At 41.0% G+C, this 15,833-nt stretch overlaps 1 protein-coding gene and 1 long non-coding RNA gene across 3 annotated transcripts in view; one reads left to right on the top strand and one right to left on the bottom strand.

Annotated features, from left to right (window-relative positions):
• Positions 1 to 252: 252 nt before the first annotated feature.
• LOC122097161 lies at positions 253 to 10,034 on the bottom strand. Of its 2 annotated transcripts, none has more exons than XR_006145486.1 (3): positions 7,517 to 10,034; positions 5,088 to 5,812; positions 253 to 3,685 (listed from the first exon to the last, which is right to left on the bottom strand). It is a non-coding gene; the product is annotated as an uncharacterized LOC122097161 (long non-coding RNA). The 2 variants fall into 2 exon arrangements; XR_006145487.1 differs by having other exon boundaries at positions 5,088 to 5,808.
• A 643-nt stretch (positions 10,035 to 10,677) lies between these two features.
• The window catches only part of Morc2 (MORC family CW-type zinc finger 2), a 42,304-nt gene continuing 37,148 nt past the window's right edge, over positions 10,678 to 15,833 (top strand). Inside the window, exon 1 of the mRNA XM_042667640.1 lies at positions 10,678 to 11,508. Coding sequence (XP_042523574.1) covers positions 11,441 to 11,508 — 68 coding nt within the window. The 5' untranslated portion in view covers positions 10,678 to 11,440. The remainder of the gene's footprint in view (positions 11,509 to 15,833) is intronic.

Genomic DNA, 15,833 nt, shown 5'->3' with positions numbered 1-15,833 from the left:
TATACTTTTCTATCAATGTTGTGTTTCACTTAATATATCATGGCAATGTAGATCTTCTTATGTCTGAACTGTTATCTTTCTCAACCAGTCCTTCACTGAATTTTCTACCATGTAATTTTTATGCTTCTTGTTTTCTTTAGAAATACATTTGTGTGACCATTACCTCGATTTTAGTATTTAGACCTATTTTTGAAGTTGGTAAATACCAGTTAAGACTCAGTTCCAAGTAACAGAAACCCAACTCAAAGTAGCTTAAGCAAAAAAGGGTATTTATTGGTTCACATAACTGAAAAAGTCCAGGGGATATACTAGCTTCAGGCACAGCTGGATCCAGCGGCATACACATTGTCACCAGGACTCAAGTCTCTTCATCTTTTGGCTCTGTTTCCCTCTGCACTGGCTTTGTTTTCTGACTGGCTCATTCAACATACTGATAAACTGGTTTGAGTTTTTTCATCCGACAAAGCTAAAACATCCTCAGTAAAGAGAGTTTCTCTCCCATAGTTCAGTAAACTTCCTAGGGCTGAGTATCACTGGACAAACGAGTCAAAATGGGAAGAAACAGTTCTGAGAAACATCAAGGAGTTGTCACGACGAGATGGAATGGATGCTGGGCAAAAAAAAAAAAAAAAAAAAAAGAATGTCCATGATAAGCCCAGATACTGAAGCCCAATTTCTGACTGTTCAGTGATAACAGCTAGCATTATTTCCTTAGTAGTGGAATTTTTCTAAAACAATTTTGAGGGATGTTTTGTTCTGACCTCAGGAAGCCTAGCTAAAGTCCACTGGGAAGGAATACTCATGTTGAAGAGCGTACTTGGGGATCACACCACAGTCTCTCAGCACAAGCAAACTCAACTGAGTGCGAGAGTTTCTGCCTGGGTGTTATAAAACGGGATAGCTAGCCTCACACTAGCAAATAGTTCTGTGAGGCTGTGTCAGTTGTAAATGGAGTTCAGTGGAAACGTTCTTGTTTTCCTGTTAAGTCTTCTGCCAAGTTGAACTGGTACAATTTTTGTGAATCCAGATGAATCAATCACTTTTCAATTACTGCAGAAGAAATGGGACTCTGCTTTCAATCCATTGTACTCCTTCCCAATTTGGTAGCTGTCCCAGGTGCTGAAAATGATTAAGCATAAGACTTACTTTCCACTTAACAGCAATGTCCTTATTGTTGTGAATATTAAGTTCTGGCCGGGTGAGGTGTAGGTTGCTTCTTGTTCAGAAATCCTTGGTGGAATTGGGCACAAGATTGGCTGAAATCAGTTGTTGTCTTCTCAAGGCCAGTTGGATTGCAACAACATGTTAAAAAAAGGCAGGTTAAGAGCTGATTCAGGTTAATAGACAAGCAGGACAATTTCAGCAGGGTAGGACCAGCCATACCAATAACCAAGATATAATCTGACAATAGGTAGATTAATAATAATGAAGCCCTATAAATTAATGTTTATCTTGGGTACTCCAGAGTAAACAAACAGGACTTACTCTGGATATAATTTTCTGATTGTGAAGGGCTAGTGACAGCAGCTTGTATTTTCCTGCGTATCTGCCCAAGAACTGTCAGCTCAGGAAGGCGGCCATGTTCTCAATCCAGACTAGAGGTTCTGTTTAGGAGTTTATGCTACATCTGGGAGCAACAGGGTCGGTAGGGCCAGGTTTGTCAAAATTGGCTCTACTTTCTTTGGTAATCAAGTCTTCATCTTCTGTAACTAAGCCTATCTCCAAGAACCATTTTACAAGCAAGTCAAGGCCTCAGACTGGTTGGATGGCACTGTTGAGAGCTTTAGAAGAGATCTGAGGCATGGAGACAGTAGGCAAGCCCCTAGGTCTTTTGCCTTAAGGTTTTAGGCTTTTTTGTTTATTCAGTCACCAATTCTTATGTACAGCTTACATTAGACTGAGATGATCTTCCTCTTAAGTTCCTCATTTTGACCACTGAATATGGTGGGATCAGAGGGAATGACTGGCAGTGTAGAACATTATCTTTCTGTAAGAACAGGAAGAAGCAGTGGGGGAAAAACAGCTGACAATTTTGAGACAGTAGAAGAGTAAGCTGGTTGCTGATTTCTTCTTTATAAGCAATAGTTGTATATATATAAACAGAAAAGTCATCCAGATTCTATTCTGCTGAGGGTCAGCAGTCTTGAGGAAACAGCCCTAAGCCTTATTTGATCATCTGTAGAGTAAATCATGCAATCACCATTAGAGAGTAAAAAGACAAAGAGATAAAGAAACCATTTCCATTAACCAGTGCATTCATTAGATTAGGTGAAGATAGCTGGTCCTTAAATTGACTGTAAAGGAATGAGATTTTCTCAAGACACAAACAGAAGTCTCCTTTTTCACGATAATATGATCTGGGAGTTCAGGAAGTGAATCCTTTCTACAGAAATAAGTTGTCTTAGTGCCTAAGAGTATTTCATAGTCAAAAATGAAAGTCAGGCTCTCTAGAAATCAGTGTAGATCAACAGTATTGAGAAAGATGTGCTTCCAACAAAAGATCCACAAGGACAGAAGCTCTTGAGACTGATAAAATCCTTAGCTGCCATCTTTGATTTTTTTCCCCCCAAGTCAATCTGCATTTCCAGCAAAAAGGTAGACAACATATTGTTTGAGGTGCCAAGCAAGTATGCAGTCATGGCCAACTATCACTGTCACATATAGCTGATGGTACCAGTTTTTTTTTTTTTAAAGGCTATAGTTTAAATCAGATTTATAAGAAAGGTTGTTATCTTCAGGATAGAGATGAGGAGTCATAATTCTGAAGAATAGGCAGACATGACAGGAACTATTTTGTTTTTAAAGGCTATTAGCTCATTTATCCTGGAAACAGTAAACTGAAACCAAGAAGCAGTGTCCTTAACTATGACTGAACTATGACTGAACCATATATGGATTTGTACTTTAAGATGAATAACCACCAGGTACTGAGCTTCTTTAGGGAATGTTGGCCAGGATTTGAATTCTGCTTTCATAATTAACAGTTAGTCTTTGGAGTACCATGGCCAATGATGAGAGGTCAAATGTTCAAGTTGTTCTAAGATGGTCTCAATGTGGCATCAGCTTCAATACCAGCTTGTAGGCAATTTGTATATCCGAGGAGGATTCAAGACTTCAAAGTCATGTATTCAAGTACCACTAGTACATTTGGAGTCTGTGCAAATTGTTTAGTGGGTTTGTCAGTGTAGGGTGCTTATGGATTTCTTTCTGGATATATCCAATTCCAGGAATCACTCTAAGTCCATCTGGGGTGGAGTGCTAGTAGTGAAGGTTGCTTGACGCCACTTTCAGCCCATACGCCCATTCTCTGGGGTAAGGGTATGCCCATCTTCTTATACTTTTCTAAGTTCACACACAGTTAAGTATTTCTAAAAATGTTCTGTATCAACTTAATACAAACTATACTGAATAGAGGTACATAAAAGATCAGAATGCCATTCCGGTCAAATATGTTGTCTAGGGCAGTGGCTTTCCAACTGTGTCCTGAAGAATCCTAGAAGTTGTAAAGAAGTCCCTGTAGGTGTCACCAGGGTGGTGATGGCTGTGGCAGACCCCAATCCTGCTTCACTACGTCATCCAGAGAAGCTTCACTGTTACTCTGGGCTTCCACATAGTGTTCAAAGGGCTTCATGGCCACAAAGCTTTTGGAAAACCAATGATCTAAGAATAAGTTGTTCACAAAATGCTGAAATACAAAAAATAGGTCACACAAACCAGAAAGAGGGTAAGCAAAGCCTGTAAGACAAGGGATTTCCTATTTTTCCCTGATGTAGATAATGATATAGACTGAAATTAAAATTTCAAGTCTGCTTCATATAAATTTTTTGATTGCCTGCAGTTGGACTTAAATGCCTAACACAACAAAACTATTGGCTTTAAATTTCTATAGCAATGGATCTTTAAAAATAGGTACAAAATTCACTTGTTTCTTTGGAAATATTACTTCAAGAAGTCCATGGCTGGACAACTTCTCTTAAGCAATAATGAGTTACAACTCTCAAATTCTAGACATACCTTCTCACCTCTCCCCCTTATCTCCCCTTTCCAACCTCCTCACTCACCTGAGATGCAATACCCTTAAAGTTTACATCTTAATTCTAGGGAGTATATTGCTAAATGTCATGGAACTCACCCAATCTGGAGACAGAATTTCCCACCCCATCCCCAGTTCCAAAAGCAAAGCAGTTAATGACAAGTTTTGAGAAGAGGGGGTTTCAAAGACATTGTATTTATTATGAGGTCTCCAGGTCAACCTGTTGTTAATCAGGAAGTATTGGGTATGGTGCTCTAAAGCAGTTTCCCATTCTATGAAAAGGAATGCTCAAAATAAAAAAAATTAGCAATCTGTATTTGAAACAGGAGGCAAGGGGCTAAACAACTAAATGAAACGTTTTGGTGCAAGTCCTCTGAGATCCTTTAAAATATCACACTGTACTTGAGGTTTGGGAAAGGGACATATATTACAGTATTTTAGCCACCTTATTGGCTAACAGAAATTCTCTACATATGGTACATACACAGATATTTAAAAAAAATGGATGGCTCATTTTCTATAAATGGGGGCAGAATATTATAACCTCTTGGTGTCCAGGAGCACTAATAAAACTTAAAGTTTTATAAACAGGGATCTCTAATAGGCCATCCTTGAGAAAAATAATGAAAATGGACAAAGGATCTAAAAGTGGTTCTGTTTCATATAGTCTTATTTGGTGAACATTGCTGATTTGACTGGACAATCTAACACCATGGGAACAGTCTGCTTCTATAGGCTGCCATGCAAACTTGATCTAAATCACATGATTACATTTATAACACCCTACACAGATTAGGAAGTTGCAAAATTCTACCAGTTCCCAATCTCTCATTTTAACACTGTAAGGAGACAGCTTACTTAATGTCAAGGGCAACACTGGACTAGGAGTCAGAAGGCCTTGTCTCTACCATGTTGGAACCTTGTACAATTGTATAATATCTTAAATTTCTATTCTCTCATTTAAAAAAGGGTTAGGCTACCGTGATTATAGAAATAAAATGTATGTAAAAGTGCTCTGAAACTGTAAAGTGCTAAATAAACAAGAGGGGATTACCATATAGGTTTTATCTTGATGTATCAAGTAGCCTTTTCTGACTGGAGCCTTGTGAAATGCTGTTAGGTTAAGGGATTCCTTGGTAGAATTTCTTATATTTGTATGAAACGTTCTGGTTCCTGAGTAATCCCAAAGATGATGCTAGGAGTTCACTGTGTCTTTGTTTTGATCCCAATGAATCAGAATATCTGCTTTATCATTCAGTAGGCTACTACAGAAGTGAAGTAGAAAAAGATCAGGATCCAGTCTTGATGTGTTCCTAATTAATTCATGAACTTCATATTTGAGATTGTGGGGTATGGTCCAATGTTCTCAAAGAGAGGTTGCCTTTCTTCAGAATATACTGATAATGAAAAGTCCCCTGGTCCATACTACGTGTGTCTGCAGGCTTCAGCTGAAGAAATGAAACATATTTAGGGGAACAAACTAGGCTTTTGTTGTGATAAAATAGCTTTAGCTATTTGGCTTGAGAACTCTTGCATTATAAAGGGCTGTGCTGAATCTGGGTAGTAAGGACAGGAGTGGAGGTAAAGGCCACATCATGATGGCTGAATGCCTTTTGGGTCACAGTGGTCCACTGGAATGGTGTCTTCTTCAGTAGTAAGGTGGTAGGAATCATCCTGGGCAAAAATCCAGACACCAGGTCTACAGGCTGATGGAATAGCAGAAGGCAGGTCATCAGAAGGTCCAAGTGCACATTCAGCAATCAGGAGGTACAGGACTGACTAGAAGAGGAAGGGGAAAAAACAGGGACAAAAATGCATGGAATTACAAACACAAGATTTTGATAATGAAGTAGGTTTGCTGTCAGTCTATCAGCTGCTTGACATATACTAATAATGCTTGAGAAGCCTGGCTTAGAGATTGATGGGTGATAAATGTGTTAAGCAAAAAACAAAAACCTGACTAATAATCACTGATAATATAGTTTCCTGGCAAAGACAATCTCCTGACTCCTGAGAGCGAACTGTATAAAGGATACACCCACAAGAACACCCTATCATATTCTGTGATAATAATTTGAGTCTAGTCAGGCTGCCAGTTTTGGGGAATTAAGTTTTTTTTTTTTGTGCCACTGGTGGCAGAAGTGAGACTTTTTACCAGTAAGAAATCAAAGGAAACACTGCCTTCTTTTCTTTGTGGTTTCAAATTATATTATGACCTTGACTTTTACAAAGCTGTTTTACTTTAACAAGATTCTATATAAAGTAAGAGTAAGGGCTTGGTCCTTGCACCTTCTGTATTTAATACCCCACCAACTTAATCAGTTCTTCTTGTCTGAAGGAGCTCCCTAGATTTAACTTACTTATATTGGAGACAGGTTTTCACTGTATAGCCTAAGCTGGCCTTGACCCTGATGGCCTCCTGCCTCAGCCTTCTGAATGGTGAAGTTAAATGTTTGAGTCACCACACCTGACTCTACATCTTTTTAAATTTAGAATTACCATGACATGAATTGCTCTGCTCCACCATGATGACTAAACTTTCTGAAATCATCCACTGGGCTGAAATTCTCATTGATGATGCAAATAAGATGTATATATCCCACACTTCACCAGAGACTACTCTGTGAAACACTTGATAATTAAGGAACCATTTGTCAGGGACCCATATACCTTCCCTTAAAAAAAAAAAAAAAAAAAAAAAATCTCCCATAAGGCCAAGGATGAGATGGTTTTGGGAAGGCGAGAACTCATAATCTTCCAACATTTGAGCTTGCTAATAAAGCTCTTTTCTTTGTTCACCAAATAAAATGGTAAAACATGAAAATATAAGAAACATGACCCATAGTTGTGACTCCTTTTAATCAAGAGTAATTTTAGTTATTATGCAGTTGATTACACACACTATGTACTGCCCTGCTCTCTAAACTCATAACAGATTGCTTTATCAGAAGTGATGGAATATGTGGACAAAGGTGCATAAAACTAAGATTCTTCCTTTCCAAGAATTTGTCATCTACAAAGAGAACAGGAGCATGCAAATAACTATTTTGAAAGGTTTTTGTGGACTGGGAATGTGGCTTAAACTACCTGCCTAGCATGCATGAAACCCTGGGTTCGATTCCTCAGTACTAAACAGAAAAAGCAGGAAGTGGAGCTGTAGCTCAAGTGATAGAGTGCTACCCTTGAGCAAAAGCAGCTCATGGACAGTGCCCAGGCCCTGAGTTCAAAGCCTAGGATTGGAAAAAAAAAAAATCCACAAAACAAGATTTTGCATATAAAGATAGACAAAAAAATTATAAAGTTTTAACCAAAGTTCTATTCTGGCTAAAGGGATTCATGGGGAGGACAGCATATAGGTTGAATACTGAGGAAAATGGCAGAGCTGTGAGAAGTGGTGAACCAGAAAAAGGCATTTCCAGAGAAGAGAAGAGAGAACATAAATGCAGAAATAGCAAATAAGGGATTTTGGAAAATGGCAAGTACCGTAATTCACTTTGGATGGTGTGGTCAGTTTGCATGAGTCTGGACAGAAATTCAGGTCTTCTAATTTCCAGTAACAGCGCTGGTGTCAGTGCATACTCAGTTGTTCTTTCTTTCCTCACAGCAAGGTCCACATTTCCAAAATTCAAAAGTAAAAAATATCTACCTCCAGAGTTCCTGCCCCAACTTGACAAACTCTTCTGGGTTATAGGTCCAGTTCTTGAGAATCCGGAGTCCATGGCTGTTGATAAACTGAAAGATATCTACTCCAACAACTGCAGAACACCGTAGCAAAATCTCTTCAAGTTGCAATCTTGCACATCTCCTGTCTTGTCACAGACCTTCAAGCTTTGGAGTTCCGGTTGTTATTTCCCCCTCCTTTCTCCAGAGGAAGGTCGCTCATCACCACAGTCTTAATATTCTTTTTGAGGTACATCCAGATTACAAAAGAGCTAAAGGGCAATACATGTTTCTCCAAAACAGTCATTTCTCTGGAAGTGAAATCATATCTTTGCCTGATTCTTTTCAGACATTTGAATGAAATAGAATTAGCAAACATCTAATCAGATAAAATACACTCAAATGTGTTTAAGAAATGTTCACTTGCTTAGAGCTGTACCACTTGGTAAGCACCACTCCACAAAATGAAAATGTTTGAAATCCAACTGTTCAAACATTTTTAGTGTTTGCTGGAAAATGACCTGGACTTTTGATTAAAAAAAAAAAAAAAGCAGCTGACAAGTAACAAAGAAACAAAACATAGCATTTTGCCATCTCAGTACCACACTGGCAAGCAATTAGAATACAAGGCAGGCCAGAAACAAACTGTGAATCACTTCCAAATCTACTAATATTGAAGTTCAGCAGTTCTAACAAAACGTTTCAGAACAAGTTAACTTCCAATTAGCAAAGGGAAAAAGCTCCCGAAATATCTTTCAAGTTTTCCATTCCTGGTTCAGTCAGTTCCAGTGAGCCCCCTCGCTTAAAATCCACGTGCACCATTAATTAGCTGGGCTTGACAGCACCATTTTAATAAGCCTGTTCACTACCAACCACACAAACTAGGGATACAAAATAGGAGCAAGCGACAGATGGCAACCACGGTCAATGGGAAACAGTCAATGAAAAAGACAGGACGGTAGTCAGGCACCAGTATAAGCAGCAGCAAACAAACGATTTCTAGGCCAAAGATTAAATACGCTTCTTCATACTGCAGAACACACCCACTTTGAATCGTAGCTGCTTTATATTGGGTGCCATTGTACCATACGCATCAGACAACCTTCAGGCACCCCTTGGTGACAGGACTCAGAAGCCAAGCAGAGTTGGGGCAAATGTTACCCCATATTCATTGTGCACAGAAACAGCTCACATATCCCAGGGACTCAAACGGGGGTGGTGGGGGAGGGAAGGAGGTGTTTCTAATTGGTTGTGAAGGGTCCCAAATGACATCTAGGCCTCAGTTTCCTCACTGCGGCATAGAGGAAGTGTTAACTCTTCTGGGTCACAGCCCCCTTTGAAAACTTGCTAGCGATGGATCATCATTCCCTCAGCATACACGGTCCCATACATTGGTGCATATAAACGCACGGAGTCTCAAGATCTCCAAGGTTTCCCAGGGTATCAAGTTCAGGGAATGGGCAATTGCTAAGTTTTCTTACAACTCAAGCATTAAAAACTCGCACACACATACACGTTACAAACAATAATCATCCTTGACACATAATACCGACGCTTTATAGTTTAAGAAGCGCTTTCAATCCCACACACACTGATAGGCAGAGGAGGAAACTGAGGCGCAGACAAATTACTGAGCGACTTGCCTAAAGTCACTCGGCCAGCTGATGGCTGGGCCCGGAAGCAAACCCAGCTCTTCCGACTCCGGAGCTCGAATCCCCACCCCGGAGCTGCCGCCAGAGCTCCCGCCTCTCACTAAGGGGGCATAAGGAGAAAAAGGCAAAGTAGGAAGCCCACCACCAACCATCCTCCAGCTCCCTCCTGTCCCCCCAACTGGGTCCTTGCAGGCCCCGAAGGGTGACGCCAGGCCTCCAGGCCCGAGCCGGCCACCCCCGCCTCCCCGGTCGCGCCAAATCCCGCCGCTGCCGCTGCCGCCGCCGCCGCCGCCTCCCCGGGAGCGGGGCGGAGCAACTGCCCGCCGCCGCCGACCACCCGGACGACTCCTCGTCGAATCGCAAAAGCATAGGCCGCCGCCCGAGTTCTGCGAACGAGAAGAAAGACGCGGCGCGAGCGCCAACGGCCACCGGGCGCACGCCGCGGCGGCCGGGCCTGCGCCCCAAGAGCTGGATGCCAGAGCAGGAGAAAGAGCCGCCAACCGATCGCTCGATCGACCGCGCGCCCACTCCTTCGCCCTACCAGACCGGGGAGGGGGGGAGGGCGCGCCAGGGCTTCTTCGAGTTAGGGGCCTGACTCCCCGGCGACGAGACAAGATGGCTCCTCCGGTCCGCGCTGCAGCTACCGTCCCGGCTGCGTCGCTCGGCCCGCCCCCGGTACTGTTTCTTTAAATGGCGGAGAGGGGTCAGGAAAGCAGGAAGAGAGGCGCGCGCTGTCACGTGACAGGGGCGGGTTTGGCCAACCAAGATCCGGTCACGTGGGCTCACACTGCCCGCCAATTAGGAGGCGGGGTAGCAGGGCGGAGGCGGGAGGAGTTTCGGGCTTTGTGATTGGCTGAATGCGCCGCGGAGGCCTCGGGGGTTTGGGGCGTCGGAGTGAGTGAGGTGGCCGGAGCTGTGTGCACTTAGCGGAGACAAAGCAGTGACTGAGGCGGTGGTAACGGCGGCATCCGAGGAGGAGGAGGAGGAGGAGGACGTGCGGGGGGGGGAGGAAAAAAAGCAAAATTTCGAGGCGCTGAATCCTTCCAATTCATCTAAACGCAGCGCTAGAACGGCGGCTGCGGAGGCGCTGGCGGCGGCGGCGGCGGCGGCGGCGGAGGAGGCGGCAGCACATGGTTCCAAGAGCGCGCTGCGGTTGTTGAGTTCAATTCTGCGGGGAGGGACAAAGGCAGCTGCGAGCGCCGGGAGACGCCCGAGACCGCGTGGTGCGCGCCCCTTAAGTCTCCATCCGGGCCTTGAAAAGCCGGGACTAACTTCTCTCCGCGAGGAGGCGGCGGCCGCAGGACGGAGGCGCGGGGGAGGGGCTGAGGGTAGTGGGGGAGGGGCGCGGCGCGCCTGAGGGGTTCGGGCCGGGACTGTCGGGAAAGGCCGTTGCATCCGGGTCTTTGTGAGGTAATTTGACCGCCCACGACGCTGCTGTGGAGATCGAGGGCGCCGACGCCGGCTGGATTCTCGGCCAGTTTGCCTCTCTTCAGTTGGGAAGCTGAGAAACCGGAACTGGCGCCATACGTGCTCTAGCGACCTCGTGGTCTCCGGCCTCCGGTCTAGAGCCTGTTGAAGGATCTTGACGTCACCGGCGGCGAAGACACGAGTGAATGAATGTTCAATTTTATGACAGAATTGGGTAAATAATTTAGGGTTGGTAAGTTTTCCTAATCAAGGAATTTAGGGGAAGAACAACAATCATAAATCACATTACAAATGTTTGAAAAAGAAAAAGACTCGAAGAATGTCAAGATGAAGCAGTAATAAACCGCCAACTCCAAGACCCGCCGTCGACTCCAGAACCTTCTACACGGACTTGGATTGTCTGAATTACTGAAACGTAACGCTTCTAAGTCGTTTAGGACACAGGTTTATGACGTAATTCCAAAATATTCCATCATAATCGTTGAGAAGAAGGACTCGATTGTAGTTCTTAATATCTGGCTGTATTTTGGATAGATTTTTTTTAGGCAACTTGTTTAGCTGATATTAAGCACACAGACATAACTTTACTGGACTGAATCCTGGAAAAATCCGTTGAGTTCCATGTCTTTCTGAGCGGTGAATAGAAGATTTGGAGACCATTGCAGTCATGGCTTTCACAAATTACAGCAGTCTGAACCGAGCTCAACTAACTTTTGAGTATCTGCACACAAATTCGTAAGTATCTTACAGGGGCCACTCAGGTTAATATGGAAATCCTTTCAGCAGGAAAAAGCTTTTTCTTTTATTTTGCATTTTCACTCTAGGATATATCACTGGAGTGTATCATTGGATATCTTGAGCTCTGTATTGAAGAACTGAGATTACTGAAATATTGGTAATCCAGAAGAATCTGATGTTCATTTATTGGATCAAAAATTCTAAGTACAGATTTTATGTGAAGTCAGTTTTACTGAGTTGTTTAGTAGGAATTCCACAAGTACTGCTCTTTGGATCGTCAAAAGTTAGACTATTTTAGCACCAACGGTTCTTCGTCTAGTAACAACAGTTTGTAGACAGTAAAGTTTATAACAAGTATTTCTAACCAAAAAGAAGACATTTAAACCATCTTAGGAGAAGAAAACTTTTTCTTTTTTTCAGCAAACAATTGGCTTTATCTTCCTAGTACATTCCAGTATGGTTTGTACTACCTAAACCCTGTAGATAGCCTGGAATCACAGATACATGCTGTGTACATGGTTCTTCAGTTCATCCTGACATTATCACTCCAATTTGGTCTGGAATATTTTAGGGCTAATACTTAAACCCCCCGTCTTTTAAGTTGTCCAGTGAGGTCAAAACTTTTTCTGTTTTAATACATTCACCTGTTAACTGTGAAGATGAAGGTAAGTTCTACAATTATACTGAGAGATGAGGTGATGGAACACCTAAATGAATTGTCCAGAGTTAGCTGAACAACCACTTTCAGATTTGAGTGTTCACTTATTCTTTAATCATACACCAAGTTTTATCTTTTGTGGCAAAGGCTATTATTTAATTCTATGATGAATTCCATGAGGTCCAACTTTTTTTTCCTTTTTTCTAGTCAGAGAAATAACTTTTTTTTTTTTTTTTTGAGCAGTGGTTTGTCATACTGAAGGTGGTTTTATTTAGCTTTCTTTAGAAAGTTTTTTTTATTGAGTTCCGTTGTTTTAGAGAAGGGTACCTCAGGTGAATTCCCGAATAGAGGATTAATCTAGAACCTAGTTAGATGGGATCATGGGTCAAAGGCTGTAGCACAGCAATAGGCAAAACCTTCAATGTCCTATGTTCAAACTGCCATATGTAAAGAAGGCTTTCACATGAAGGCTTCTTAGATGTCAGTCCATGAATGACTTGTGTTTTGGATTTTTGAATAATAGTATATCAGAGATTATAAAACTCTTGGAAGACCATAAAATGGCTTTTAGAATATTGAGTTCCTGTTTCAGGTTGGCTATAGGTTTTATGCAATAAAATAATGTCAACAATTGATTGCTTCATGCTGATAGCTGTTTTAAATGTAATTTTTAAAGTAATTGGTGATTGTTTTTGTTTTATATTTGAGGAAACAGGCTCAAAGTGATAATAGTTACATCTGCTGAGTCAGTTGGCTGAATTGAGAGGTACCTTGAAGTATAAGAAGATTGATTTGACCTCAGTGCTTTTAAACAAAAGTGCTGATCCAGTCAGTCTTATTTAGCTGGGCCTGCTTTCTTGTCTATAAAGCACTTTAAAAGATTTTACTTTCAATTCCAGTGAGTTTCTTAATTTGAGGATTATGAGCTATTTCTTCTTGCCTTTTTTTTTCTTTTGTTATTGCATAGGTTATTAATGGTAAGTGGGCAGTATCAAGGCAAAGAATCAAATATTAAGTTACTTGTAAGTTCAAGGTAATGTTGGAGATTTGTTTGTGTGTGTGAATTTTACTTGCTCATAATGAACTGGAACTAGTTGCTTGAACATAGTGAGGTTGGGCTCTCATTTTGGAATGTCTGGAATTTCCTATCTGAATCACAACTTTGACCTTTGAAGTTGTTTTGCTTTTGAATGTGTCTTGTCGTTACAGAAGAAAATAGCAGTAGAACAGTTTTTGTTTTTTTGTTTTGTTTTGTTTTGTTTTTTTGCCTTTTCTCGTTGAGACAGGTTTAATAGGTAGCACAGGCTGGCCTCAAACTCCCTATTTACTTCAGTCTCCTGGATGCTGGATTTTTTAGCACATGACACCATACTTGGCATCTGGGTTGTTTCGTTGGTAACTAATTTCAAGATTTTTTTTTTTTGTTGTGATAACTTGAGTAGAAGTTTATTCTCAGAAGAAACGAAAAATTTTAAATTCTCATCTGCTATGACTTTTAATGTTAATTATAAAGGTTGAAGATGAACTTGTGAGACACCTTCAGGGAAGAAAGATTGCTCTTACAGTACCATCTCTGTTCTATTAAAATGTTAAACTACAAGACCATTCTAAGATGTGTGACATATACAGTATTGCTAAATTATGAATTGTGAAAGGAATGGTGCCTTGTTTACCTTCTATTTAATGCAGACTTGCAAAGCCCAAAGTAGAAGGATGGACCTCATTGTGGTTTAGTGAAAAGCCTGGTCTTGGGAGCTAGTTTACCCTGGATTTGACTGGCTCATATCTGGGTCCTTGTACATCAGCTTCTTGAATTTCAGTTTCTTCCTCTATGGAGTTAATCTGGTAGTGTAGTGCTTAAAAGACACTGTCCAGTGATATAAAGGTCTTAGCTCATACATGGTACACATCGGATAATGGGGATATATGTGTTTAATCTTAGGGCCTCTCTCACCCTTGGCTTTTTTGCTTACAACTGGTATTCTACTTTTTGAACATAGCCTCCAGTTCTGCCTTTTTGCTAGTTAATCAAGAGAGTCTCAAGGATTTGTCTCCTGGGCTGACTTTGAACTTGATCCTTAATAATTTCAGCTTCCTGAGTAGCTAGGATTATATGAGCTATCTGTACCCAGATATTGTGTTAGTTTATATAAACCCAAAGTTAGTGTTTTGTGATTTTGGTCATTAAGGCAGATAAATTTTTAGTAAATTTAGAGTCTTTACATAAAAGGCATTTATACTGTCAGCTACACTTTATGGTGGATTTTATGAATATTGTTGTTACTGTAGTGGTGGTGTTATCCTTCAGCATAAGGTGTATATATATATATCTTAAATCACTTGATTTGCCATTCCACTGTGTGGTCTGATAGAGTAGGATACTTAAGTCTTAAGAAGGCTGCTTTTTTTAATATATATTTTTAAATTGGCATTTATTAAATTGTACGTAGTTATACCATGACATTTCCAAACATGTATATGGTGTATTTTGATCACAATCCTATTTTTTTCTTATCCCTCTTCATCCAAGATGGCTATTTTTTATGTCTTTGTTGGAACACTGAATAATTTACCTTGGACATACAATATTTCTAAGTTGTTTTAGCCATATGTAAAGTGAACATAGAGAGTACTGTCAACTCAGAGACTTCAATTTCTAATCGTTTACAAGCCATTTGAATATAAAATAGTCACTCTAGAATTTGTATGTGTTTGTCAGTTCTGGAGCTTGAACTCAGGTCCTGAACATTGTTACTAAGCTTTTTTTTTTTTTTTTCCCTTAAGGCTAATGTTCTACCACTTGAGCCACAGCTCTACTTCTAGGTTTTTTTGGGTGGCTATAAAGAGTTTTAGACTTTCCTGCCTGGGTTAACCTAGAATTTTGATCCTTAGCCTCCTAAGTAGGGAGGATTACAGATGAGCCACTAGAACCCTGTTCTCACATTTCTTTTTTTTTTTTTGGGGTCCCGTCGTGGGGCCTGAACTCTGGGCCTGGGTGCTGTCCCTCAGCTCTTCAGCTCAAGGCTAGCGCTCTACCACTTGAGCCACAGCACCACTTCCGGCTTTTTTCTTTTTGCTTATGTGATGCTGAGGAATCGAACCAGGGCCTCAGGCATGCAAGGCAAGCGCTTTACCACTGAGCCAACTTCCCAGCCCCCTCACATTTCTTTTTAACTAAGGCAATTAACTCTCTTTTCAACATAACCAACTCAGCAAAAACTGCCACTGTGTTATGAACTTGTGGGTAATCTGTTGGTTTAGATTCAGCCTGACTATAAATAGGGAGACCATTTTCCTTACATAACAAGCTAATTAATTTACACACGAATTTGTCATTGGAAATGCTGAGCTGCAGAACTATTTCTACTATGGCATGACCAGTTGAAAGCAGAAGTTTATAAAAATAAATGTCTTTTTCCAGATGGCTGATCTTTCTTGGATCACATGCAAAGGATTTTTAGTTCTATGAAGAAAATAATTTCTTTTGATATCTATCTCAAATGCCATCTAAAATGAGTATCCCTCTTGAAATTGAATTACTGTTTACCAGAATATGTATTTTTTAAAAAGGAACTTTTGCAGTTGGTATGCTTTCAATTATTTACCAGATATTTCAAACTATCATGTTAGCATTTGAGAGGTCCATCATTAATTAATTGAATCT

The sequence above is a fragment of the Dipodomys spectabilis genome, unplaced genomic scaffold (genome assembly GCF_019054845.1).
Source record: "Dipodomys spectabilis isolate Male_0828 unplaced genomic scaffold, ASM1905484v1 ptg000416l, whole genome shotgun sequence".
Taxonomy (NCBI): Eukaryota; Metazoa; Chordata; class Mammalia; order Rodentia; family Heteromyidae; genus Dipodomys; species Dipodomys spectabilis.
The sequence above is the reverse complement of the archived record's forward strand: the minus strand, read 5'-3'. Positions and strand labels throughout refer to the sequence as shown.